General features: G+C 49.5%; 1 protein-coding gene across 1 annotated transcript in view; it reads right to left on the bottom strand.

Annotated features, from left to right (window-relative positions):
• Positions 1 to 25896, bottom strand: part of MELTF (melanotransferrin) — a 389430-nt gene that overhangs the window by 114137 nt on the left and 249397 nt on the right. The window contains exons 6-7 of the mRNA XM_078666484.1: positions 22845 to 22912; positions 13348 to 13520 (exon numbers count right to left, since the gene is read on the bottom strand). Coding sequence (XP_078522610.1) covers positions 13348 to 13520; positions 22845 to 22912 — 241 coding nt within the window. The remainder of the gene's footprint in view (positions 1 to 13347; positions 13521 to 22844; positions 22913 to 25896) is intronic.

Here is a 25896-nt window from a genome sequence, read left to right as displayed (position 1 = left end):
ATCTGAACTTCCTTCCCTATTACCTTAGATGGCTTAGGTATTGGGTCCATATCATGGGTTGCCTTACTTAAAGTACTATCCCCTTTACTAGACCCGGCCTTTCTTCTTCTCTTTTTGGGTGGGGAACGAAGTACTCCCGTGTTCGCCTTGGTGAGTAATTTGTCATGTGCTACACTGACTACTGTGGGCGGTTGAGAGTCTAACGTCACAACTGCCACAACTGAAGGTTTGAAGACAGGGGAAAGTGTATTACTATTTGAGAAAGGGACCGCATCAATATGTACAGGTGTGTTTAGGTCTATTAGGAGAGGAGATAGAGCTGTTGACTCAATAATGTTATGGTCTATATTGGCTTCCATGTCGTCTGGCACTGATGGAATGTCCTGGAATATTAGTGGGATGTTTTCCGTACTAAACAGCTCGGCATCTATGTCAGCAGGCAGTGTATTGCGTGGTGAGATACTCATTGCAGTTTTCCTTGGGGTAATCAATGCCTTTTTTTTAAAGAGTTCTATAGAGAGACGACGCTCTGCCCGTTTCTCTGCTAGCAAGATCTCTCTGTCAATCTCTTTCGTTGCTCTAGCGAAATATTTGTCTAAAGGCCCAAGTATGGACACCCCAACGCTGGACGGTAGAGAGTTCGAGACCGGTGTCGTCATCTTTGGTATATAGTACTAGTTAGTGTCAAACAATGATTTTGGACAAACATAAGCCTATAAAATATGATTACCAATAAACGACAACCTAGTCAGTGTCACGGAATAAAGCGGTACTTATATAACGCGACTTACATACGTATATTCCCAGCACGTGGACTTTAAACCAATGCTATGATACAGATGTCAGAGAGGTGGCCCAGCCAGCCTCCTGCAGCCCCTGACGGCCACAGATGGTCCCGCACTTGTCCCGGGCTTCGCCCGGGCGCTCCCGCGCACTCCCGTGCAGCGGTTGCCTGTGTGAATTAAGTACATGCTGGGGGCGGGGCAAGCAGGGAGAGCGCACCAGGTGGTATCGATCAGCTGAGCAGGGACTCCTGGGAATTGGAGTCCCTGTAGCGCCACTCGCAGCCCTGCCTTGAGCCCACACACACCCCAGCAAACCCCAAAGACAGAAGCAAGTTAGTAGACTCCAAAGTCCCAAAAGACGAAGCGGGACCCGCGCAGCGGGTCCGGCGAGCGGTGAGTCTTAATCCAGGAAGAGATGATTATCAGCGCGTCCTCTCGTGCAGGCTCAGATTTGACAAGGTTCCCACTGAGTTCAGAGGGCGGGATAGTTTTAAAGGCGCCAAGTGTGCTTGGGGGCGGGGCAAGCAGGGAGAGCGCACCAGATGGTATCGATCAGCTGAGCAGGGACTCCTGGGAATTGGAGTCCCTGTAGCGGCACTCGCAGCCCTGCCTTGAGCCCACACACACCCCAGCAAACCCCAAAGACAGAAGCAAGTTAGTAGACTCCAAAGTCCCAAAAGACAAAGCGGGACCCGCGCAGCGGGTCCGGCGAGCGGTGAGTCTTAATCCAGTAAGAGATGATTATCAGCGCGTCCTCTCGTGCAGGCTCAGATTTGACAAGGTTCCCACTGAGTTCAGAGGGCGGGATAGTTTTAAAGGAGTCAAGTGTGCTTGGGGGCGGGGCAAGCAGGGAGAGCGCACCAGGTGGTATCGATCAGCTGAGCAGGGACTCCTGGGAATTGGAGTCCCTGTAGCGCCACTCGCAGCCCTGCCTTGAGCCCACACACACCCCAGCAAACCCCAAAGACAGAAGCAAGTTAGTAGACTCCAAAGTCCCAAAAGACGAAGCGGGACCCGCGCAGCGGGTCTGGGAGAGCGGTGAGTCTTAATCCAGGAAGAGATGATTATCAGCGCGTCCTCTCGTGCAGGCTCAGATTTGACAAGGTTCCCCTCTAAACCAGGCCACTGCATGCCTTGCCTGCTGAATACATGCAATGGCATGTAATAAGAAATAGTTAAGCTCTCAGGAAAGCACTATGCTTTACTGAGCAGGCTCCGACAGTGCAGGGGGCACAACAATGTTCAGGAGGTCCCCACTGAGCCCAAGCCTAATGAAGGTCTGTAAGACATCGGGTCCCTCATCAAAATCTGCAGGGGAGCCCCATCATTTTGCGTTACTCCACTGGCATGTTGTAATAGCATTGATGAGCATGACAGGCAGTGTGTTATTTGTGTGTACTTTATTAGAGGTTGTAAGGGGGATGTACATGAGATTGTTAGGACTGGCTGTGCCTGGGTGATCTGTGTGAGTGGGATACATCCCTAACCAAGAGATGGTGCTGGGTGAGGTGGATGGGAGGTTTGAAAACAATAACATAAACAAAACAATTAACCCCTTCGCTGCGCGCGTTGGCCAACTGCCGTCGCAAGCACTACCTCGGTAGTGCTGCGCATGTCCGTTGGCCGATGCGGCCCCGCCAACTCGTTCAAACCACCGCAGCGGAATTCGCACAGCGGTTAAGCGGTTACGGCTAAACCCCTCGGATCTTGACAATACTACTTAAAAAGTGGCCCAGGCGCACCTGTGTAAACGTGGGACACATTTTAAGTAGTATTGCAAAGATCCGAGGGCTTGTCATAACTATTTGCACTAGTTGACTGTATTTAATTGCTCGCCCTTCAGTCTGGTACATTGAATCCACTCTTTTTTTACTGATACCCGCATTAATTGTACCTGGTTTATCATTCATGTTTTATGGACTGTATATAGTGTATTTTATCTATTGATGAATGGACTTGATGTCTCAGGAGTTTTAATCTGTTTTATATCTTTTATGGTTATTTATTTAACCGAATAAAGAGACTTTGTTACTACTACTGTAGCATAAACAGCTCTTTTAGAGCCTTGTTTAGTTCTATTCAATCCACTAACAAAGGGAAGGCGAGGGGTAGGAGTTGTTACCCCGGCAACCCTTAATTGACCTCCCATGACCACTATATCGTAGCTCAAAAAGTAATATTACACTAGGTTATTTCTAATCTGAGTTTCATAACATCTTGCACACGTATCTGATTACACAAAAAGACAGGTTATGCAAACTTAGCAGAGGTGCAAAAAAAGAGCAAATTTAGATTTATTTAATACTACTTAATTGTAGGAGGGAATGAAGCAAACAGAAAGATGGCACCACGGTAAAAACAGAGAAAACGGATTGGGAAATAATTGCAAAATTAAAAAATACTTTTAGGATTCATGAACCATTTTACATTCAGCTTTTCTAAAAATAACTAAGCAAATTTATCTTGAAATACTTTTACCACTTTACCTTCAATTTACTTTAATTTTTTCCATTTGAAAACGGTATGTATTGTTACATAAAAATAGCAAACCAGGAGTAGCTTTCAAGCTAATATTTGGCATCAAGACACACATGGCCGAAACTGATTCTGCATTTCGTAAAACCCCACCATTGTAGGGACTAAAAGTCTAGCTCCTAATTAGAATTTGAGTGCTCAATTGAAAACAGTGTAGTGCTCCGGGCCTCTAATGGCCAGTAGAAGCCCGGATTATCATCATTCCAATGTTTAACAATGGCCACATGGAGCCGGAGGATATTTCAAACCCCTGGGGCTCCCTGAGTCCTTTGTTTTACAAATTACAGCATTCTGGCCTCTAGAGGCGGAATGTTCTAATAGACTTACTGGCATATGCATCAACGGAAATACCTCCCGGTAAAACAGCGATTCGGAAAAACAGGCCGATACCGACCGCAAAACCATAAATTGCAATGCATCAAACCGAAAATCGGAAAAAAATAAAGAACCGCTAAATGGCCCCGCGGTAAATTACCGAATCGTTAAACAGACATTCGGAAATACCGAACCACAAAGCAATAGTTCGGAAATACCGAATAGGCAATAACGAATGGAAATGGTATGCATGAACAGTCGCTAATACCGGAAATCCCCAAAATCGCTATTTAGCATGAGCAAAATAAGGGGAATCACAATCAGGAGGTAAAGTTAACAGAAGGACAGAAAAAAAAATTTAAACCCCATCAGCAGGTGCTGACAATCAGTTACCCTTCATAAATGCCCTGGGAAACCCCACATGTACACCAAAATGGCTGCCCTGTACGTGCTTGCTAGGAGGTGGAGGATCAACGCCCAGGCCCAGCGCAGGAGGATGATACAGGACAGGATCTTCAGGGTTCGCATCACTTTGCTGGGGCAGACCGAGGAACAGGTGTACGTCAAGTACAGACTGAACCGTGCCATGATAATGCACCTAATAGCAGACCTGACACCCTTACTGCAGCACGAGACCCGTCGGACCAACGCCATACCTGCCCATGTGCAGGTGCTATGCTGCCTGCACCTGCTTGCATCTGGAAGCTTCCAGGGGGTAATAGCTGAGACAGGAGGCGTGTCGCAAAGTGCCTTATCACGCTTTTTCCACCGGTTTCTAGAGGCCATGCTGACATTTCTCAATCGCCACATCACCTTCCCCAGAACCCCCCAGCAGCTAACCCGCACCAAACGGGAATTCTACCAGGTGGCACAATTCCCCCATGTCATCGGGTGTGTCGACTGCACGCATGTCCCCATCTGTCCTCCATCAGCCACCGAATACATTTACCGCAACCGGAAATCGTATCATTCAATAAATGTTCAGGTGGTGTGCAATGCCAAGTTGATCATTACCGACATTGTAGCCCAATTTCCCGGGAGCACACATGACGCCTACATTTTCCGTCACTGTGGCCTCCACAGGCGCCTGATCAACGGAGAATTCGGAGAGGGACACCTACTAGGTACAAATAGCTGCATCATCGTACTCCCCATCCACTCCTTCCCCACATGTATAATTCCATTAATGCTGATTACCATTCTCTCCCCATCCTGCAGGTGACAGCGCATACGCATTGCGTGAATATCTCCTCACGCCCTATCTCAACCCAGCTACCCCGCAAGAGCAGCGCTACAACAGGGCACACATCAGTACTAGGAATGTGGTTGAGCGAACATTCGGCATCCTGAAGAGCCGCTTCCGAATACTGCACAAGACTGGAGGTGCTTTGCAGTACGACCCAGTGACCTGCTGCCAGATAATTGCTGTGTGTGCCATCCTGCACAACATCGCCACGCGCATGGGGATACACATAGAGGTGGAGGGAGAGGAAGAACTGCGTGCCCAGCAACCCCCCCCACAACACCAACAGGCACATGTGCCCAACACAGCTGAAGGGCAAAGGAGACGGGCATACATCACACGTAATCATTTCTGAGACAGGTAAGAGAGTGACTTGACAACAGGATCAGTTTTGCAAGGGTTTAATGGGCATGGACACCTGACTGGTGCAGAAAAACGTAACACAAACAAGCTGCTGCCGCAGCGAAAAAAACTAGCAATGTCCCTTCTCAGAACAGGTGGCGCGTGAGGCACTTTGGTCTGTCCATGGTTACCTCACCAAGGACAGTGTGACTATGCCACATGTTTACTTCCGTTTGCCGCGTACCCCCAGTCTCTTGTCCTGTGACTCCTCGGGTTGTACACGATGGGAGTCAGTGGCAGTTGCACTGCGGCCACTGCGCCTCCTCACGCTGGTGTCCGGCAGGGAGACGCTGCTGACACTGGAGGCTGCCTCACTCCCCTCTTCCGCCCCCAGACTGCTGACACTGGCTGACCCTGGCTGCAGTTGCTCCACTGCAGTGGTCACCCTCTCAAGGGCCTTTGCCACATCCCCACATAAATGACCAAGATCCACTTGCAGGGACACGGACCTGCGTGACAGCACAGCCGTGCTGTTGCACATCTTATTGATGGCCTTGTTTGTGGTATTCACTGCCAGCATGACCTGCCTGTGACGCCGGCGCTCACTCCTTTGGCCTGCGAGTATGGCACGTGTCAGTTCTTGCAGGCACAGCTTGATGTCTTTGTTGCCCGCAGATACGGCAGTGGTGTGCTCACGCACTGCGGCAGTCATGTAGCCTAGTTTGTTGCATAGTTGTGTCATGCTGAGTTTCATGGCACCCATGTGTCTCCCCTGCAGGCGCTGGACACGCAGCATCCGGGCCTCCACTACTCCGTACCCTCCGGACAGATCGACCGGTCTTGCAGCAGCCCGACCCGGGGACACAACCCTCTGCCTGATGCGCTGTCGGCCTGCAGTGTGGCTGGTTGGAGTGACGACAGCCTGGCGTGGAACATTTGGGTGTGATGAAGATTGATCTGACTCCATCACGGACAGGGCGGCAACATCTGCTCTGTGGCTCTGCGGAGTGGGCAGCACTGGTGGTGGTGGTGTCTTGGTCCGCGAGGGTGGTGGTGGTGGTGTCTTGGACTGGGAGGATGGTGGTGGTGGTGGTTGCTTCGGCCGGGAGGACGGTGGCGGTGGTGGTTGCTTCGGCCGGGAGGACGGTGGCGGTGGTGGTTGCTTCGGCCGGGAGGACGGTGGCGGTGGTGGTTGCTTCGGCCGGGAGGACGGTGGAGGTGTTGTCCGGCGTGGTGGTGAAGGGGAGGACATGACTTCAGCTCCCTCTGAGCACTCCGCTTCTGACAACACTGGCGTCTCTGAGATGACAAGGTGGCCACTGTCGTCTGAATCGATGGGGGATGCATCTGTGTGTGAAACAGTGCATAGTTAATATCATGGTATGGTATGTGACAATAGCTGTGGCATCTCACAATAAATTACTTTTGTTGACTGACATTTGACCCTTGGCAGCTGTATTCATCTCTGGGCTCAGGCATGCACCCATTCATGTATTGACTACATCTCCCATGGTGCAACACAGTGGTGAGGGTGTGTGTGTAGGGCAACGCTACATGTGCACTGGGTCTGGCATGGGGGAGTGGGCAGGGACTACGTACACGCTGCATCGTTACGCTGGCATGCCTCTTACCTTGTCCTCCTTCCGCAGCACCTGAGGTGTCCAGACTTGTGACCCCCACAACAGCTTCACGTTCTATGGTGGCCTCCACTAGATCCTCCAGGTCAGTGTTAGGCGTCACGTTTGATGGTCCCCCTCCTGTGCCAGCAGCATCCCTGACCCTCTGCGCAATCTTCTCCTTGGCCCTCTTACGCAGGTCGTACCATCGTTTTTTGAGGTCGTCGATGCTGCGGTGGGTGACTCCGCAGGCATTCACCTTGTCCATGATGCGCAGCCACATCTTCCTTTTTTCTGCCTCTGGCACCTTAAGCGACAACTTGCCAAATATGCGATCATGGTTGCTGCTCACACTCTGTATGAGGATTTCCAGCTCCTTATCTGAAAACTTTCGTTTTCGCTTTCGGGATGTGTCCTTTCCATGCTGGGGGGCCTCCTTCTCCATCCTGTCCTGCTACCTTTTTCCTGCTTGCTTCTGGTTCAGTGTGGGACCTCAGCTCCTGAGCTCTGCCTCCTCCTCTGTGCAACTCCGGACACTGAATGCAGCGTGGGTGTCCTACTTCCTGGTTGTGATGTCATCAGCCTGCTTCCGAAGCGTCGCGTTATTTTCCCGTTTTCGGTATTACCGATTGCGCTATTACCGGATCCGGTAATACCGACTCGGTATTTCCGATTACGGTTTTTGTTACTCGCGCTGGCGTTTACTCGTTCTTTATTAGCGATTATTACCGACTCGGTATTTTTTACCGATTACTTTGATGCATCGCGGTTTGCATGTTCATATTAGCGATTCGTTATTTTTCGGTATTACCGACTGGTATTTACGAACGTTGATGCATATGCCAGTTAGAGACTGCAGCAGAGGGCTCTACCGGAGAGGGCCTGTAATGCCTGTAGAGCCGGATACAGCAGGCTCTAATGCCATAATATTGACAGTTTCAAACTCTTTAAGGATTCATTTAGATTCAGCTGAGCTCAGGTTGTGGGCGAGTGAGACTTAAATATTGTCTTTTTGATATGTTGGGAAAAGGGATTTATAAAATATTTTAGAGTAGGTTACTGTATTGCAGTAGCCAGTCCAAAACCCTTTCGTCAACTTTGTCCTTCCTATTTACAGCTTTATGTTTTAGCATAATTTCCCACTATAGTTAAATAATGCTTCTTGGCACTGTGCGAGAAAGATTCGACGGTAAAATATATGGTTGTCTGCATATATATTGGAACCTTCCTCCAAAGAAAGACTTATTTGGTCTTATTATAAAAAAATTAAAAATCTTCGGGTAAAATACATAATCCCTCCTCGCCCCGACCATTCCAAATGTAACTCCCCCCCCCCCCCCACCCCGAAGAACGTTAACATATAACTGTACACTCGATCGCTTAGTGAAATAGGGGGCAGTTAGTTAAATATTTTCCAGGGCTTCTTTCAGTTCTCATTCCAGACCGTGTAGGACTAACAGCCTGATTCATGAAGCGCAATTGCGCTCGCAAAGGGCCAGATTCTGAGAATCTGGCCCTTTGCGAGTGCGATTTTTGCATTTGGGATTCATCATCCCAAATGCAAAAATCGGTAATTGCGAATTCGCTAAATTGCGAGGAATTACATTTAAGGAATCTCAATTTGAGATTCCTTAAATGCAATTCATCATCCATTTATAAATTGCCAAATCGCAATTTCGGGCCGCTATTTACCGCGAGGTCAAACTTCGTGGTAAATAGCGAAAACTTAGAAAAATGCATTTAAATGCATTTTTCTAAGTTGCATGTTACACACACACATGTCCTTTGGACATGTGTGTGCGCAACACCAATGTAGATTACATTTCAGGGGTGCTACAGGGTGTCCTTTGGACACCCCTGCACCCTTGAAATCGCATCCTTATTTGCGATTAGCTAATTGCTAATCGCAAATAAGGAATAACTCCCCATGCATTCCTATGGGCCTGTAGGCCCATAGGAATGCATGGGGAGTTATTCCTTATTTGCGATTAGCAATTTGCTAATCGCAAATAAAGAACATGTAGGAATCGCAATATTTTTTGCAATTCCTACATGAATCCCGTTTGGCAAGTCCTTAATAGCGATTCCTTATGAATCGCTATTAGGGGCTCGCAAAACGGGAGAATGATGAATCAGGCTGTAAGAGTACAGACAGATGCAATATTGTTATGTCACTCATTAGTGGTTATATATATATGAAACCTCTGTGTGACTGACACACACACACACGATCCCAATGAAAGACCACACCGGGTCAAACACAGGCACAGACTCCGTGATAGATGCAAACAGGAATGTTTATTTCATATACATGTCAAGATGACGCGCTTCGACCGCAAGCCTGATCACATAAACGTATTGAAGCAAAATGTGAACCTTTTTAAACCATAATTGTAACGGAGCGTTAAGCCAATTCACTGCTTTACGCATCAGTTAGTTCGTACGGATATATACTAGGCTAACAAATTGATAGAAATACAAAATTATTACGTACATGACACTGATTTCAATTGCGAATGATTTCACAATATCAACGAAAACATTTTAACTACAAACACTCCTGCAAAGGCCCAATGCATGCTGGTTAAATACTAAATTGAAAATTCAAAGCTGCAACTTTGTGTGCCATGCACTAGTTACATGCCTGTTTGTTTTATAATGCCCAAAGTGGGCCTTGAATCAACTCATCACCATGATTATAAACTAAAGTGCTAGTGCAAAAAGTGCCACCCAAACGAACCAGTCACGGCTCAAAAGGTGCTAAGTGTTGAGACTAATAGCTCGAAAAAGGGGAAGGATATTGATTAAGGAGACATATATACAATTAAAACTGGCTAACCATAGACATAACATTACTACTCAAAATTCATGTACACTTGAAGCTAATCAGAAAGTAATGGAAATAAAGCTGACATTCTTTGTAAACAGGTATAAAAATCCTCACTGGAGTTCAAGCCTAACATTACTACTCAGTCAGATATCTTTATTCGATTTCAATTTGTAAAATCATAAAATCACAAATAAATACACAGTAAAAACAGTAACAACTAATCATCAATAAGAATAAAAAAGGTCATTTATAATAAAGCTACAGAGATGTAGTTCAATTAAAAAGTTCAATTCATTGTTAGTCTGCATCTAACTATACTACTCAAAATTCATGTACACTTGAAGCTAATCAGAAAGTAATGGAAATAAAGCTGACATTCTTTGTAAACAGGTATAAAAATCCTCACTGGAGTTCAAGCCTGACGGGACCTTAGTGTCTAACTCCAGGATATGCCTTGTTTCCAGTTGGTGCAATTATCTCCCCTTCGTAATGGTGGGATTGTGTCTATCACATAGTATTGTAGATGGACAGAGTTGCTACCATGTGCGTCCTTGAAGTGTCTCGCAACAGGATATGCTGGGTCACAATTGTTATTGGCCCTAATGTGCTGGAGCATCATCTTGTGAATTTGCAATCTGGTGCTACCAATATGCTGCAGGCCACAGGGACACTCCAGCACATATATTGCATATTCTGTTTTACATGTTACCAGTTTGTTAATATGTACTGCCTCAGCTCTAGGGGGGTCATTAGGATCGCGGATTTCCCGCATCCTCCGGGCCGGCGGAAGCCACCGCCGGCCCGGAGGATACGGGAAAACCGCCGCGGATGCTTGAAAGACCCACCGCCAAATTAGGATGGCTGGTGGGTCTTGGAATCTGTCCGCCGCTTTTCCGCCGCGGTCGCCTTCCGACCGCGGCGGAAAAGCATTAACATGGCTGGCGGTGTCTATCAGACACCGCCGGCCATATTATAATGGAGTAGAAAGTATGCTTTTCCACGGCGGCTTTTCCGCCGTGGAAAAGCACTCGGACCTTCACTTTGGGGGCCCGTTGCGGGCCCCCTGGGTGAAGGGGGGGTGCACATGGGGGGTACCTATGGTACCCCCCTGCATTTGCGTGCACAAAGCGGCAGGCACCGCACGGTGCCTGCCGCTTTGTGCAGGCAAATGCTGTGCATGCATTTTTAACATTGCGACGGGTGCAGCTTGAAGCTGCACCCGCCGCAATGTTAAAAATAGAGGATGTGACTGCCACCCTGGTGGTCACATCCTAATCTGCATGGAGGGACCGCCGCTGCCCCTGCGCACGGTCCCTCCTACTCTATGGTGGCGGAAGGACTCAGGTCCGTCCGCCATCATAATCGGCCCCTAAATGTGCTAGTATAAGTTGTTTTACTAAACACCTCACAAATCCCTTCCGGGAGGACAACCAGCACTTGGAAATCCTGACTTTGCGGCAGGACATCTATAACAATATATATATAACAATATATATATAACAATATATATATAACAATATATATATATATATATATATATATATATATATATATATATATATATATATATATATATATATATATATATATATATATATATATATACCCAAGTTTGACGAGGAAGCAAATAACTCGGACACAGACTCCAATTATTATGCAGCTTTATTTCACAAACACATGGTCCATATGACACGTATCGGCCGCCGACCTGAGGCCTTGATCCCATGAATATATATATGGAATAATATATTTTGATTCCCGTTAATAAATGTGCAAAGCCTTTCTTTTCAGTTTCATTTGGAGATTCTCCCAGTTCCTGTTTAATGCTTCTTTATTCATGCTAATTTATATTTGTATAACTGTTACAGGCTTCATGGATGGTCACAATTGAGAGAAGAGACTTTGCCACCCCACAGTCTGTCTTCATGGAGACTGGGCAATGCTTTCCCTCCTGGGAGAGACCTTGACATTTGCAGAATTACTGATCCTCTCTCCTCTAACTTGCTCCTTCTTCACATCATTCTGTTATCCCTTCTGCTCCTAACCTGGGGGAGGCGATTTTACAGTCTATTTCAATGGCACATTTTCACCGTCACTCGCTCCTGCGGCTTGCAGCTCTAAAATTGTCATGTATGTCTGACATTGAAGGCCAAAAAAACTTTCGTCCTCACAATTATTCTGTCGTTGCTTGACTATTTTTTGTATGTTTTTTGCAGCTTTTATAGAGCGCAAACTCGACTCGAAGGTATTGGAGCACTTTACATGAGCACCAGTTACGATACACAAGGACACATTAATTTTTTTGGTAGGCATGGGGAGATTATGTGATTTTCCCAGAATCACAGGATGTTGAGTCGACACGAGGCTCGAACATTGGTTTCCTAGCTCCAAAGTCGGCAGTCTAGCCGCAAGACCACGTCCTCTGTTCCATCTATCTGATTTTTCTTAACTGCCAATTCAAATCCGACATCTAGAATGGGTATTTAATTCAGTCATACTTCTTCTCTTCAAACATTTTACTACAGATGTCCTGACAGTCCTTTCTGACCATCTTGTGTCTCTTCGCTTGCTACCTTTATCATTCCCTCTTCAGTTCTGCTGCCTTTTTCTACCGCCTGTCCCCTCCTTACATCACTTCTCCCCTTTTACTGTTTATGTGTCCTTACTGCAAACACTGTGCCACCAAAGTCAGGCTGGGAACCCTCTCCTCCCCCATTTGGCCACACTCAATTTCAATGTTGTGATCTTCTTGTCCTGAAGCTGCTGAACGCCTTCCCTGTCTGTCTATGCCATTTTTCCCGCTTGCATACTTCTAGAACGTCTGAAAAATCTTAAGGTATACACAGGACTTGCCCGACAGTTTTTAGTACCCTTTCTGAATTGGTTGATTCTACCTCTGTGCACTCTCATCATGTCCTTCTGTTATGTTCAGTGTTTACTTCCGGTCTGTGCGCAGTTTACTTTGATTGGCAGAGAGCTCATTCGACCTCAAGGTTTGAAAATGCACAAAACACTCTAGTCCATGGTCAAAAATAGGGATCAGAGATTTGAATAAGATTTTCAGATTTCCCAGCTATTCTAGGGAGGGATTTGGGGGCCTTAGTTTGTCAGCCAGATAGGAAACTCTCTTCTAAATTCAACTCTTAAGAATAATATTGTGTATGTCTTTAATTGCTAATTGATGCAATATTGCCTGCAGCTGTGTAATGCACTTCACCAGTATTCGCGAGCAATCCGTTTCATTCTGCTTCATCTACAAGATGCCAAACTGGCAATCAGATAGCCCTGCAAAGGAATTATTAATATATTCTAGCCTTGAACTCAGATAAATGTGCCTGGACCATAGTTTCAGAATTCTGCTTCTCAAGTGAACAGTCCACTGGTCTGACCATTTATAGCATGGCGTAATATACTTGTGCTATTCCTAAAACATGGTTATCGAGAAAAGGATCATCAGATTACGAAGTCGTTAACAGAAGCCTATCTTTGATTAAATAGGGAATCTCAGGTTTTAAATGCATTTGTCATTAGTTGTTAAGTTTGCTAGAGGACATCTATAACAATGTTTTAAAGCATAGGCATATCCTATGTAATAGCTGATATTACTTCCCGGGGCTTTGAGAGGATGCTCATTGTACTCTAGATAACAGGGGGGCATAAAATATTACAAACCCAACTTACCTGTCCCGTATTGAGAAGTTCAAAGATCTCAGACCCGTCAACGTCGGGTCTCACCATGACGGCTCGAGCAGGTACCCTGGCCAGGCTGCATTTCTTCCAGTCTGTGACGTTTCGGAGGCTTCCATCCTTGCATAGGAGTCTGAAGTTCTTAGACTGAAGGGTAAGGCTTTTGTCTAAGAGAAAATTCAATTTACCAAACAAGCAATGAGCATCAAAATACAGAGTTTGTATCTAAACCATCTTTAATGTCAATGTTGCTCAATTAAATTGTGAGGGGCAGTGTAACTAGAAACTGGAATTGGTTTAAAAATGGAGATGGTGAGGCATTTGCCCCAAGGTCAGAGGAGAACAGGAGTGACACCTTGCCCAAGTAAACAATATTTCATTAATACAAAAGGTAAACAGCTTCTGTGCAAGAACTTGAGAAATGAATTGTCTTTGAAATCTCTCTGTTTGGAGACCCAATAGCAGAACAAGTAGGTTTTTTATGCGTTGTTTTCCGAACACAGAACACAGCACAGTAACTTAAGCTTCCTTCTCAAGTTCTGTTACTTCTACCACACTTCGTGCACATTTTTCTCATTTTATTTTCTATCCAAACAAGCTTGATTTCCCCACTAACACCAGACACTAACAAAACCCACGGTTGAAGCTAGTATACTGTAGTCTTTGTTGTAAAATTTGAGTTAACCTATAGAAATAAATCTGAGTTAACCTATACAAGAAATCTATTTGAATATTCGCCATTGAACTTTAAATGTAAGCTAATTATTGTTCATAAATGTAATAACTGGTAAAGACATATGTGGGTGAATAGACCAAATGCCCAAACTGATTGAGGAGACCGGGTAATGTATGTGTAGGAGGAGAACAGGATTGCACATGAGAGAAAGAACTAGATGTCCAGACAGATTGTGAAGAAGGGATAGCGATAAAGAGGGGATTGGGCATGAGAAGCAGGGGTGGAGCAGAGGAGGTGGAAACCGTGGAGATGCTAGAGAAGAATGGAATGTCCTACCACCTTGCAACTCTACACTGTCACTCCCAGTGCCACACTACCATACCAAAAACTCAACAACGAATGCCTAGCACTAGAATACCACATTCCAACACAAATTTATAATTGCCAACCATTACATAACCACCCCAACACTGCCCTACCACCACATCAATGAAGCCCCAACACTGCTATCCTGCAGCAACATACTATTGTCCCAAGCACTACACTAGCTTTCCACAACCTCACTAATACCCCAACACTGCATGACAATCCAGAGAACTGTGCTACCATCTTACATCAGGGCATTACCAGCTGCCACCACCTTACACAAAACACAATATATTGACAGCACACACACTGCCACTTAACAGCATGGAACTATCACCCAAAACCATCAACCGCCACCTCTGCTTGCGCCACCACATCACAGCAATACTGCTCCAGCACTGGCAGGGCTTTCATATAATAATACATATTACATACAAGAGAGGCTTGATTGTATGCATTTTGTGACTGCATTTAATATCAGAGAACGTGTGTGTGGCCTAGAAAAGCAGGCCACCTGTTGGCCTGTTTTGTTCTTGATCACCATATTTCTTGTTTAGAAACACAGGGCCCGATTCACAAAAAGCATCAGCAGGCGGGGCGGGATCTCTGCACTTCGAAACTGCAGTGTGGAGATCCCTCCAAGAGTGGGGAGATCCCTCCACTATCACAGAGCCTACGCTACGACTGCGGAGGATCTTTGTAAATCAGGCCCTCAATGTTTTCTGATCCCATTCAAACTGATGGGACAGAGAGACTGCATAATAAATTATCCCATTCATTCTATGTGCATACTGATTTGTGGGTGCGACAGCAGGGCTCCATTTTATCACTACCTGCAGATAAGAGATTCTCTGACACGTATGTCAGCCTCCTAACAATCCCTGTCTAACAGAGCCTGACGGCGGGGCGTGGCTTCGGCGGCGATGTGAGCGGACGTACACTCGAGGAGCTCCCGCTGCCGAGGGCCTAATAAGAAGCTATTATTGCGGGTTTGGGGGGGCCTGACCTCTCCCCTCTGTGCCTCTGAGTGGGGGACGGCTGCTCTCTGGTGATCGCGAGCTGTGCTGGCATGGCGGAGCCCTGAGTGACGCTTGGCGAGGAAGAGGGGCTTTGCGCGGCCGGAGCCCGCCATTCTGCCATCTTGGTGCCCGGCAACGGCGGCTCAATAAAGGCCGCGGGAGAGGAGCGCTGGGGACCGGAGGACGTCTGCCTACTCCCCTGACCCCGCTTGGAGAGGGGGATACCTGGCCTTGCCTGCCTGTGGGCCAACGTGCGGCGGAGGGCGCCTATCTGCGCTTGCCTGGCTGACCGGGCGCTCCCGGTGAGAGCGGAGCCCTTCGCCCAGCAGCCCCGAGGCGGAGGGCTGACGCTTGAGGACCGGGCGGGGGACTGAGAGCCGGGTGCTCCCGCCGCGGCTCCGCTGCTCAAGGCCGTGAAGAGGAAGACGCCGTGGGTGGAGGGCCCGACAGCGGCGGACTGCGTGGGGTGCCCCGGGGGCACTGGCTGAGGCGGACGACGCCCGCCATCTTGATACCCTCGGCGGTTGGCGTGCTGTGAGGGGGCGCAGGGACCTGGTGCGCTCCCCCCTCTGGGGTCCAACGGCGGTGCCCTGATTCTGGCGGGACTCTCCCAGCGGCGGATAGGGAGAACTGGCGGAGGAGGGCCGCTGAGGCCTGGCGGTGCGAGGCTCTGGTGAGGAGGAGCAGCTGTGACACGTGGGGCCCCTGAGGTGAGCGCTGCTGCGGTTCTGGAGTGGAAGGGGCTGACCGGCACATTTCGAGGTACTGTGGCTCAGTGGGAATAGGACTGCTTGGACTGCTCTGGAGGGGGAGGGGTGCGGGCCCACTGCTGTCCTGTTGCTGCGGGTGCCGAGTGTTCTGGACTTTGGGCCCTCGGGCGACCGGAGGGTGGATCTGCTCCCTGTACCCCACACTCTAGTGCCATCCCAGTGGGCCTCTCCCCCCCTTTGCTACTGCTTTCGCCTGCTTACTGGCGCTGGGAGCTCAAGAAAGTGCGGTGTACGCTGGCCTCCAGGGGTTCTCGCCAATCGCAGGGACCAATGACACGTACCAACAAAGGCGTCAGGGCCGACCCAGCGGCGGCCCCTAAAGATAACACTGTTGTGGCCATGTGGGGCAAGACGGGGGCACCGGTGGCCGGGGAGGGCCCGTCCCGAGGGGCTGCGGACTCCCCGCCGGTTACCCAGGCGTTTCTGGCTGCCTTCATGACCGATCTCAAGACGGAGATAGGATCCCTGCGAACTGAGGTGCATTCCTGTGTCACTGAGCTTAAAAAGGAGGTCACAGAGTTGGGCGACCGAGTGGATGGCCTGGAGAGGACCATGGACACGCGCACAGAAGACCAGGAACATCTGTGGCAGCGCCTACTGGCCCTTGAGGAACAAAACATTGAGCTCCAGGTCAAGCAGGAAGATTTGGAAAACAGAGGCCGACGCAACAACCTCCGTATCCGTGGTGTGCCACTCGGAGAAGAAGGGAAGGACGTGATGGGTTACGTGGCGCAGCTTCTCCACGAGGTCCGAGGGGACGACGATGTCTCACCTCCCACTTTGGATCGGGCGCACCGTGTTCCGACCCCGGCGGGGAGATCGGGCCTCCTCCCAGACATCCTAACCAGGGTGCACTTTTTTGTGGAAAAGGAGGACATTTGGAGGTGCGCGAGAGACAAGCCTGATCTCCAATACAAGGGCCACAAGATCCAAATATTTCAGGACTTAGCACCTAACACATTGAAGCGTAGGCGTGCCTTCCGCCCGGTGACGGAGAAGCTGCGGAGTATGAACATTCCCTACCAATGGGGCCACCCCTTTGCACTTATTTTCCAGTGGGAGGGTAGGCGAAAGGCTTTGAGGTCCTACAATGAGGCGGCGAGGCTGCTCGGCATTTCTTCTTCTCCTCCGGAAAGCCCTTCTAGATCTTCGCCCCGCAAGAGGGCTCCGGCCGGACCTGATTGAACCACGGTGCCGAGGAGACGTCGCACCCCGCCTGCTGCGGGGCCCGCACACAGCCAGGCCAGGCAGGACGTCATTGATCACATCCGCGCTCTTGAGGAGGCTGAGGCTGCCTCCGGGGGACACTCTCCCACACCGAGCCCCCCGACGCCCTGATGATGGAGCTCGACATGCTGCGATCCTCTTGGTGGATTACTCTTATGGCTCCCTCTGCGTACCTGAGGCTTGGTGGCGGGGGGGGGGTCTGACGTGCCCCTGAATCCCGCACACTGGGCCTGGGGCGGTGGGGGCTCCGTACCTCCTGGTGCGTCCTGATGACCATGTCCCCTTTGAACTGCCCCCTGGGGAGTGACATCCCGAATAGCGTTCGAACCTTCGGGTGTAGAATGCCCTGTTCTGGGGACAGAAGACTCTGGCCCTGTTGGCCGCACTTATATGGTTCATGCTACCAGCCGGTTAGGCTGACGACTGTTTGTTCTCTCTTCCCATCTGTCCTTATCTTCCTCTCTCTCTCTCTTCTTCTTTCTCTTTCCCTTTGTGTGGGACCCGGGAGGGGGCCAGAGGTGGCAGGTGGGAGGCGGAGGGGGAGGACACATGGCCGGGGTGTGTGGCTGTTGTGTGGATTGCTGAGGATGGTTTGGAAGGCGTACTCTAGAGCTCTTTGTCATGGCTAGTAGTGTGAATGGCCCCCTAAAGATCCTGTCCCTTAATGTTAAGGGCCTTAACTCGCCCAATAAGCGCAAGCAGATCTGGCATTACCTCCTGCGGCATGACCCAGACATCGTTTTCCTACAGGAGATCCACCTTCTCCAGGCTGACACTGGGCGCATGGCGCACCCTAGATACCCTCTCCAGTACTGGGCGGCAGCAGATACGAAGACGGCGGGAGTGGCGATACTGTGCAAGGCTGGCATCAGGCGGGGGAGAATAGGCCTTTCCGAGGTGGAGATGGTCGTTTCCTTAAGGTGGCTGTTGAGGTGGGTCCGCGAAGACTTACACTGTGCAATGTGTATGCCCCCAATCTGGCGCAGGATCGTTTCCTTCGAGACCTCTTGCGGGAGCAGGTACTTCAGGGCAGTCCCTCTCTCATCCTTGGGGGAGATTTTAATATGGTTTGGTGTCCCTCGATTGACCGGAGCGCGGGCTCCTTTAATGGGGCTGGGGCGATGTCTTTGGCGCTTCGTAGGCAGATTGGCGACCTAGGTTTGTTTGACGCGTGGCGCTACTTCTCCCCAGATAAGAGAGAATACTCCTTCTATTCGAGCGCCCATCGCTCCTATTCCCGCATCGACCATCTATTCCTGTCCCACGACCTCCTCAGGGATGTACTAGACGTGGGGATGTCGGACATATCCATCTCGGACCACGCGCATGTGGAACTGCTTCTTCGGGATCCGCGGAATTGTCCCCCCCCGAGAGCGGAGATGGTATCTGCCACCGCACAGCCTTCCGGACGAGGCGTCTGTAGAGGACATTCGCGCAGCTATTACCTCCTATTTTGAAACTAATGACCTGCCCGAGACGCCTTTTTCGGTGGTCTGGGATGCCTTTAAGGCCACGATACGGGGCCACATTACATCCCTGGTGATTGCGAAGGCACGTGAGGGGAGGGCGGTGGAGGATGGCCTGGTAAGGGACCTGAGAGCTGCTGAGGCGCGGGATCAAGAGGGATCTACCTTGCAAACTAGACGCCACCTGGCGAATCTGAGGGGCCAACTGCGATTGCTGCGTGCGAACAGGGCTGAGGGCTCCCTTTTGGCTCTGAAACAACTGCATTTTGACGGCGGGGATAAGGTCGGAAAACTCCTAGCGAGAAGGCTGAGAGTCAAGGCGGCCAGGTCCATATAGCGAACGTGGCACTCCCTAACGGGGCGCGAGCAACGGCAGCGGGGGACAAGATGCGGGCGTTCCGGGATTATTACGCATCGCTGTACACTGCGGAACCGCCAATCCCTGCCCTGACGGAGGAAGTCTTGGAGCACTATGGCGGGTCGACGTTGCACCCTCTCGTGGCTGAGCTGCTGGAGGACTCGATAACGCAAGAAGAGGTGGCCTCGGCTATTAGAGAGCTCAATCTGGGGAGGACGCCGGGACCTGACGGCCTGCCCCTCTCCTTCTATCTCATGTTCCAGTCTCAGCTGAGTCCCTACCTCCTTCGACTTTTCGCCTCTTTTGATGAGGGTCAGGGCCCATCCCCAGACATGAGGATGGCGGAAATAGCCTTAATCCCGAAACCTGGGAAAGACCCCGCACTTTGCTCGTCGTATCGCCCGATAGCGTTACTCAATACCGACTTTAAAATATACACCAAGGTACTGGCTAAACGGCTGGACCCCCATATGCCCGATCTCGTCGACCCAGACCAGGTGGGCTTTATTCTTGGAAGCCAAGGGGCCGACAACTTGCGGAGAATCGCGCATTTAGTGGGGAAGGCCCAACATTGGCAGATCCCGGCCTGTCTCCTCTCATTGGACGCTGAGAAAGCGTTCGACCGGGTGGACTGGTCGTTCCTCCGGGCGGTCCTTTGCAAGATGGGGCTCGGTCCAAAGATGGTCGCCAGGATCATGGCACCCTATATTGCGCCGCGGGCCCGGATCCGTGTGAATGGGCGGTTAACGGACCCGTTTAACATCGGTAGAGGGACTAGGCAGGGCTGTCCTCTCTCGCCCTTGCTGTTCGCCCTGGTGATAGAGCCTCTGGCAGATATGATCCGTCGCAACCCGGGCATCCATGGCAGGGCAAACACATAAAGTTGCGCTTTACGCGGATGACCTCATCCTCACCCTTACAGAGCCCCGACAGTCCTTACCAGCGCTCCATGCGGTACTCTGCACCTTCGAGGGCGCCTCCGGTCTTAAAATCAATCATGAGAAGTCCTGGGTGCTTAACCTCACGATCCCTCCGTCGGACGTTCCCTCGTTGGAGCAGTTATGCCCATACCAATGGACAACTCGCCACATTCGATACCTCGGCATACTCCTGACCCCCTCGCTAGACGGATGGTCGTCACTTAAGTGGAACGAGTGTCGCAAATCGGTCCTTGAAGACCTGAGACGGTGGAAGTCACTCATCCCCTCATGGCTGGGGAGGCTCAACGCAATCAAAATGTCTATCCTGCCCAAACTCCTTTACCTATTCCAGTGCCTGCCCACACCTATCCCCTTACCGCGTATCCGCGCCTTGCAAAAAGACTGCACCAACTTCATATGAGGGGGTAGGAGACCTCGCTTCTCCCAAGCGCTCCTTATGGCCCCGAGGGATCGCGGAGGGCTCGCATGCCCTAATCTAGCGGATTATTATTGGGCAGCTCACCTGCGTTTTGTGGTGGAGTGGGGCACCAGGAGAAGTGAGAAGGGATGGCTCCATATGGACAGGGCGGTCACTGGGCGTACTATCTGGAATCTGGCTTGGACTCAAAGCGGGGCGGTCCCCGAGCGCGTATCTGGCGGTGCCCACAAGGACAGTGCTGGACGTGTGGGATAGGATAGCGGTGCACAGGGGCCTCACGACTTTTCCCTCCCCACATACCCCTATCGAGGGCAACCCGTGGTTCCCGCCGGCTTATCGCACCAGAGCCTTTGATAAATGGACGCAGGGCGACTGCAGGGTCCTCACTGATCTCTTTGACGGGGGTACCATTAAATCTTTTGCCCACTGTAGAGAGGAGTTCCGGCTTCCTCCTGAAGCTGAGTTGCAATATCTCCAGCTGCGCCACTGGGTCTTGACGGACGCGATATACCCGGGGGCCACCCGGGACTTTACTCCGTTCGAGCGCCTGGCCCGCTCCTGCACTGACACGAAGGGCCTAATTTCCCAGATTTACCAGATATTACAACACCCTCAGGCCCCGCCCTCACAACCGTACCAACAGAGATGGCACACGGCGCTAGGAGCCGTTGTCACGCCGACACAGTGGACTCGCTTATGGAGAGATATCCCCAAAGTGTATCGCAGCATCCCGCAACAAGAAAACGCATACAAGGTAATGACCCAGTGGTATTACACGCCTCAGCGCTTGCATAAAACGTTCTCCTCCTCCTCTCCCGGCTGCTGGAGGTGCCATCATGTGCCTGGGGATTTCCTGCACATCTGGTGGACCTGCATCCTGATTGCCATCTTTTGGAAAGCGGTCCTGAGCCACATAAGAGGGGTCTTGGGGTTCCCTTTGCCTGATGCCGCTAGTACAGTGTTGTTGGGAATTAAACCTGCCGATCTGCTCGCCCTGACCCGATGTGAATGGATTATATCATTACAAATGCTAGGTGCTGCCAGACAACTCATTGCCCTGTACTGGAAGAAGGCGGAAACCCCCCCCATTGCTGCATGGTTTGGGAGACTATGGCAAGTCATCACTATGGAATTACTCACCGCGAGATTGCAATCTCGCACTACGCGCTTTGAGAAAGTGTGGCAGTCCTTGGTGACCTATCTGTGCAAAACTGAACACGGCTGAGGGCGCTGCGTTTAGTGGATGATGCTGTGATCCCCTTCACCCCACGTAGTCCCACGAGATGACGACCATGGCGACTGGACTATGTTCCCTGCGGTGTGCTGAAGACTGCTCCTCCCCGAGATCTCTGGTCTCCTCTTCCCTGACTTTCTCTTTTCTGTCTTTCCCTCTACTCCCTCCTTGCACTATTCTTATTATTCTGTTGCCTTCCTTTAGGCTTCTGGTTGTATGTTGGATCGTTCTGGTCTGCTGATTGTTTAGGTTTGACCTCGGGTGGCTGCCCGCTCTTGCGGGCCTGCTCCTTAGAGTGGTGATACTCTGGCACGGTGGGCGGCACACGCTACTCTTTAAACGCACCCGGCCCGCTAGGGGGTCTAGCAGACTGTTGTATATCGCCTGAAGTGCTTATTGACCACGTACACACAGTTTATTATTGCAAAAAAGTTTTTGATTCTTTTTTGGACGCGGCCGGCCCACTGAGGGTTGTAGGCTTATCGCTGTGTAATTGTCACCTGTTTTCCTGTGTGCCCTCTTCGGGGGGTAAAATAAAAACAGACGTTGAAATAACAGAGCCTGACTTGCTAGAAGAGCAGTGGGAGAAACCAGCCAGTCCCCCTTTTATTCGGTAATGGTACAGTCCACCGTTCCCTAGAATCCAGCGAACTCAAGCTGGAGGGCACGCCTTCTCCCACCTCGCTGCCAAAGCCTGGAGTGACCTCCACATCCATCTCTGAACCTCCTCCTAATTATGATTATAAAGTGTGAAATTGCCTTCTGCAAATCAATGTTCGCTTAGATTCAATTGTAAATGTATGATAAATAATTATGAATTATCAGAAAGGAAACAGCATTCAGTGTCTCCCTAGCACTGTGACCTGTCCTTCTGAAATTTTGAAGTCAGATTGTGTTTAGAATTTAGATTGTTCTATTCATCATTCATTTCAAGGTAGTAACAGTACTTTCATGTGGTTTAGTGAGTGAAGGCTCCACGTTTAATTTCACTATCACCAACAATTTCCCTTACTCACCATCTGTGTTTTCTGCCACTGTACTGTGTTTCACAAAAGCAACGTCTCCGGCTCCCTCAGTCAGACACCTAAAGAATGAAAACAACTGATAATAATTTATCATAGTCTTGTTGAACAAAAATGTACTAATGTATCACTAGAGTAAAAGGGCCCATTCAATAACTGAGTTCTAGATTAGCATAATAGTTTTTAAAAAAAACATAGAAAATGCAGTAAAGAGTAAATTCTATGTAGGCTCTCAGCCTTCACAGAGAAGTGAAGAATCAAAAATATTATACGTCCCACGTAGGCAGCAACATCAGAAGAAAGGTGGACAGCATACCTAGTATCATTCAGAGAAGCACAGGAAAACTCTGTCTCACTCCCCAAATCAAGGGTTTTCAATCATTTTTTTGCATACAAAATTACCAAACCTATAGAATCACTGTGGTGTGAGCAAATGTATCATTCCTTTAGCAAATCAGACCGCAGTCCCATTAAGTGTCACATTGGCACAACATCTATGCACTATCTCACTTAATGAATGATTATTTTGCACGCTCTATACTAATGCCAGCTGGAGATGGAGGAACAAACTAAATACATGAACAACAGCAATTAGGAATGAGTAGAATACAGTGAGCTAGCAGAAGGACCCTGAACTAATAGTTGAAGTTGTGTGACTGAGTCGTGGAAGATTCATGGAGAACAGCATGAATGGCGACAATGAAAATTGTCATATCGTGGAGCCCCCAAGGATCACAGGAGACCGTTGCTTGGTTTCAGGTATGTTTATTTCTGATCTTGCTTACAGCATTAGGATGTGTCCTGCCCCTTGCCCTCTCGGTCCAGTTGTGTCCCGCCCTGCTCCCCTGACCGGAATTGGTGTCCGGTGTCCCCCCTCCCACACTCCTGACCCAGGGTCCTAGTGCCCACTGTCTAGGCAAGACATATCCCCCTTTGTTGCAAACAAACATTTCCTATGACACTGCCTGTTGTCACTGGTAGAGAAATAACGAGAGAGAGAGAGAGAGAGTCTCACGGTGAGCCTCGTCACCTTAGATCTCTTCAATCAGTCTCTTTGGTTTCTTGCATTCCCTTCTTGGCCGTGTTTCTCCGTTGTCCATTTGTGTACCTTCGTCCTGTCTAGTTTCCTCCAGCACTGGTGCCTGCTGTTCTTCTTCTTTGATTTTCAATTCCTTGAAGTGCGAGCTGTTTCTTGTGATGTGCTGTTATCATGGGCCCTCTCACTTCAGTCACCATCAGTGGATCCTTTGAGAACGGGCTGTCTGACTTCCTCAGCTGTCGTTGCCGCACTACCACTGTGTCTCCTTCTTTTAGTTTCGCTTGAACGGCATGTCTCCTTTTATCTGCGTACGCTTTCATTTTCGCTTTTGCTTCTTCGTCTTTGGCAGCTATGCATCTTCGCTCCTCTCTTGGTGTCTCTTCCATCTGTGGTAGCCTTGTCCTGCTGGAGCGTCCTAGCACGAGCTCGGCGGGGCACCACCCTGTGGAGCTGTGAGGAGTGTTCCTGTAGTCCCTTAGTATCTGGCATAGTGCCTGCCCTATCGATATCTGCGTTATCTTAGCTCGTTGTACCGCCTTCTTGATCGTTCCCATGAACCTTTCTGCCATCCCATACGCCTGTGACCACAAAGGTGTCATTTTCCGATGGCGGATCCCTAGGTACTCCATGAATTTTCTGAATTCTTCTCCTGAAAATGGTGGGCTATTGTCAGTCTTTAGCGTTTGCGGAGAGCCCCATGCTGCAAAAACATCATTCATGACTGGCAGCGTTGCATTTGCTGACGTTGACGCTACTTGCCTTACAATGGGAAATCTGAAGAATTTGTCGATTATCACTAGCAGGTAATTTCCTGTCTCCAGGGGCCCATAGAAATCGGCTGCCAATTCAGTCCACACCACCTTCGGTAGTTCCGACATCTGTAGCAGCTCCGGCTTGGACGGCTGCCCAGTCACTTGGCAGACATGGCAGTATGTGACTGCGGCGTCAACCATGCAGGCTAGTCCCGGGAACCACACTTTTTCCCGTAGCATTTTCTTTATTGCTACCATGCCTCTGTGTGATTCATGCGCCAGGTCTACCGTCCGTCTCCTCAGTGCCCGGGGCATTACTATTCTTCTGCCTCTCATCATTATGCCATTTTTGGTCTCTTAGAGCTCTTAATGGATCTTCTTGAATGCCAACAGTTCCTCTGTTATTACTCCTTCTTCCACGATGCTGTTGTTATTGACATGCCTCCACCTCTGTTGTCTTGTCACCCTCTGGATTGCTTGCATTGTGGGGTCTTGTTTCGTTTCTTGCTCTAGTTCTTCCATCGTTATTGATGCCGGAGTGTTATGCTTCAGCATGAAGTTCAGGTATTCTTCCCCATTGAGGTTGCCTCAACTGCATGTGGCAGAGGATGTCTTGACATGTAGTCCGCCGGGTTGTGTTCCTTTCCTGGTTTATGTATGATCTTGAAGTTGTAGTCCATTAATCGAATTCCCCACCTCTCTATTTGGGGCGGTATTTTTGCATTGGGATTTCCATAGATCGTTATCAGTGCCTGTAATTATTGTGAACGGTTTCCCGTATATGAACATGTGATAGTGTTCGCATGCCCATACTACTGCCAGACTCTCTTTCTCCAGTTGAGAGTATGCTCTTTCAATGTCGGACAGGCTCTTGCTTACGTAGGCTACTACACACCTTGGTGATTCCTTGTCTGGTTTGTGTTGTGCTAGTATTGCACCCAACCCCACTGGGCTGGCGCCCACCGTCAATTCGGTACAAAGCAAAGGGTCAAAATATGCAAGGTGATCTACTGCTGTCACTGCGTGCCTGATCGCTTCAAATGCTTTGCTGCATTCTTCTGTCCATGCAAAGGTCTGTCCTTGTTTAGTTAGTTCTCGCAATGGTGCGCTCACTGTGGCAAAGGCTTTTATGTGCCTTACGCAGTAGCTAGCAAGGCCGAGAAATGACCTCACTTCTGCAACGTTGCTTGGGTGTTTTGCTTTCTCTAGCGTGTCCACTTTGCTGCGATCTGGTCGCATTCCTTTTTTGGAGAAG

This window comes from Lissotriton helveticus, chromosome 11, assembly GCF_964261635.1.
Source record: "Lissotriton helveticus chromosome 11, aLisHel1.1, whole genome shotgun sequence".
NCBI lineage: Eukaryota > Metazoa > Chordata > Amphibia > Caudata > Salamandridae > Lissotriton > Lissotriton helveticus.
The sequence above is the reverse complement of the archived record's forward strand: the minus strand, read 5'-3'. Positions and strand labels throughout refer to the sequence as shown.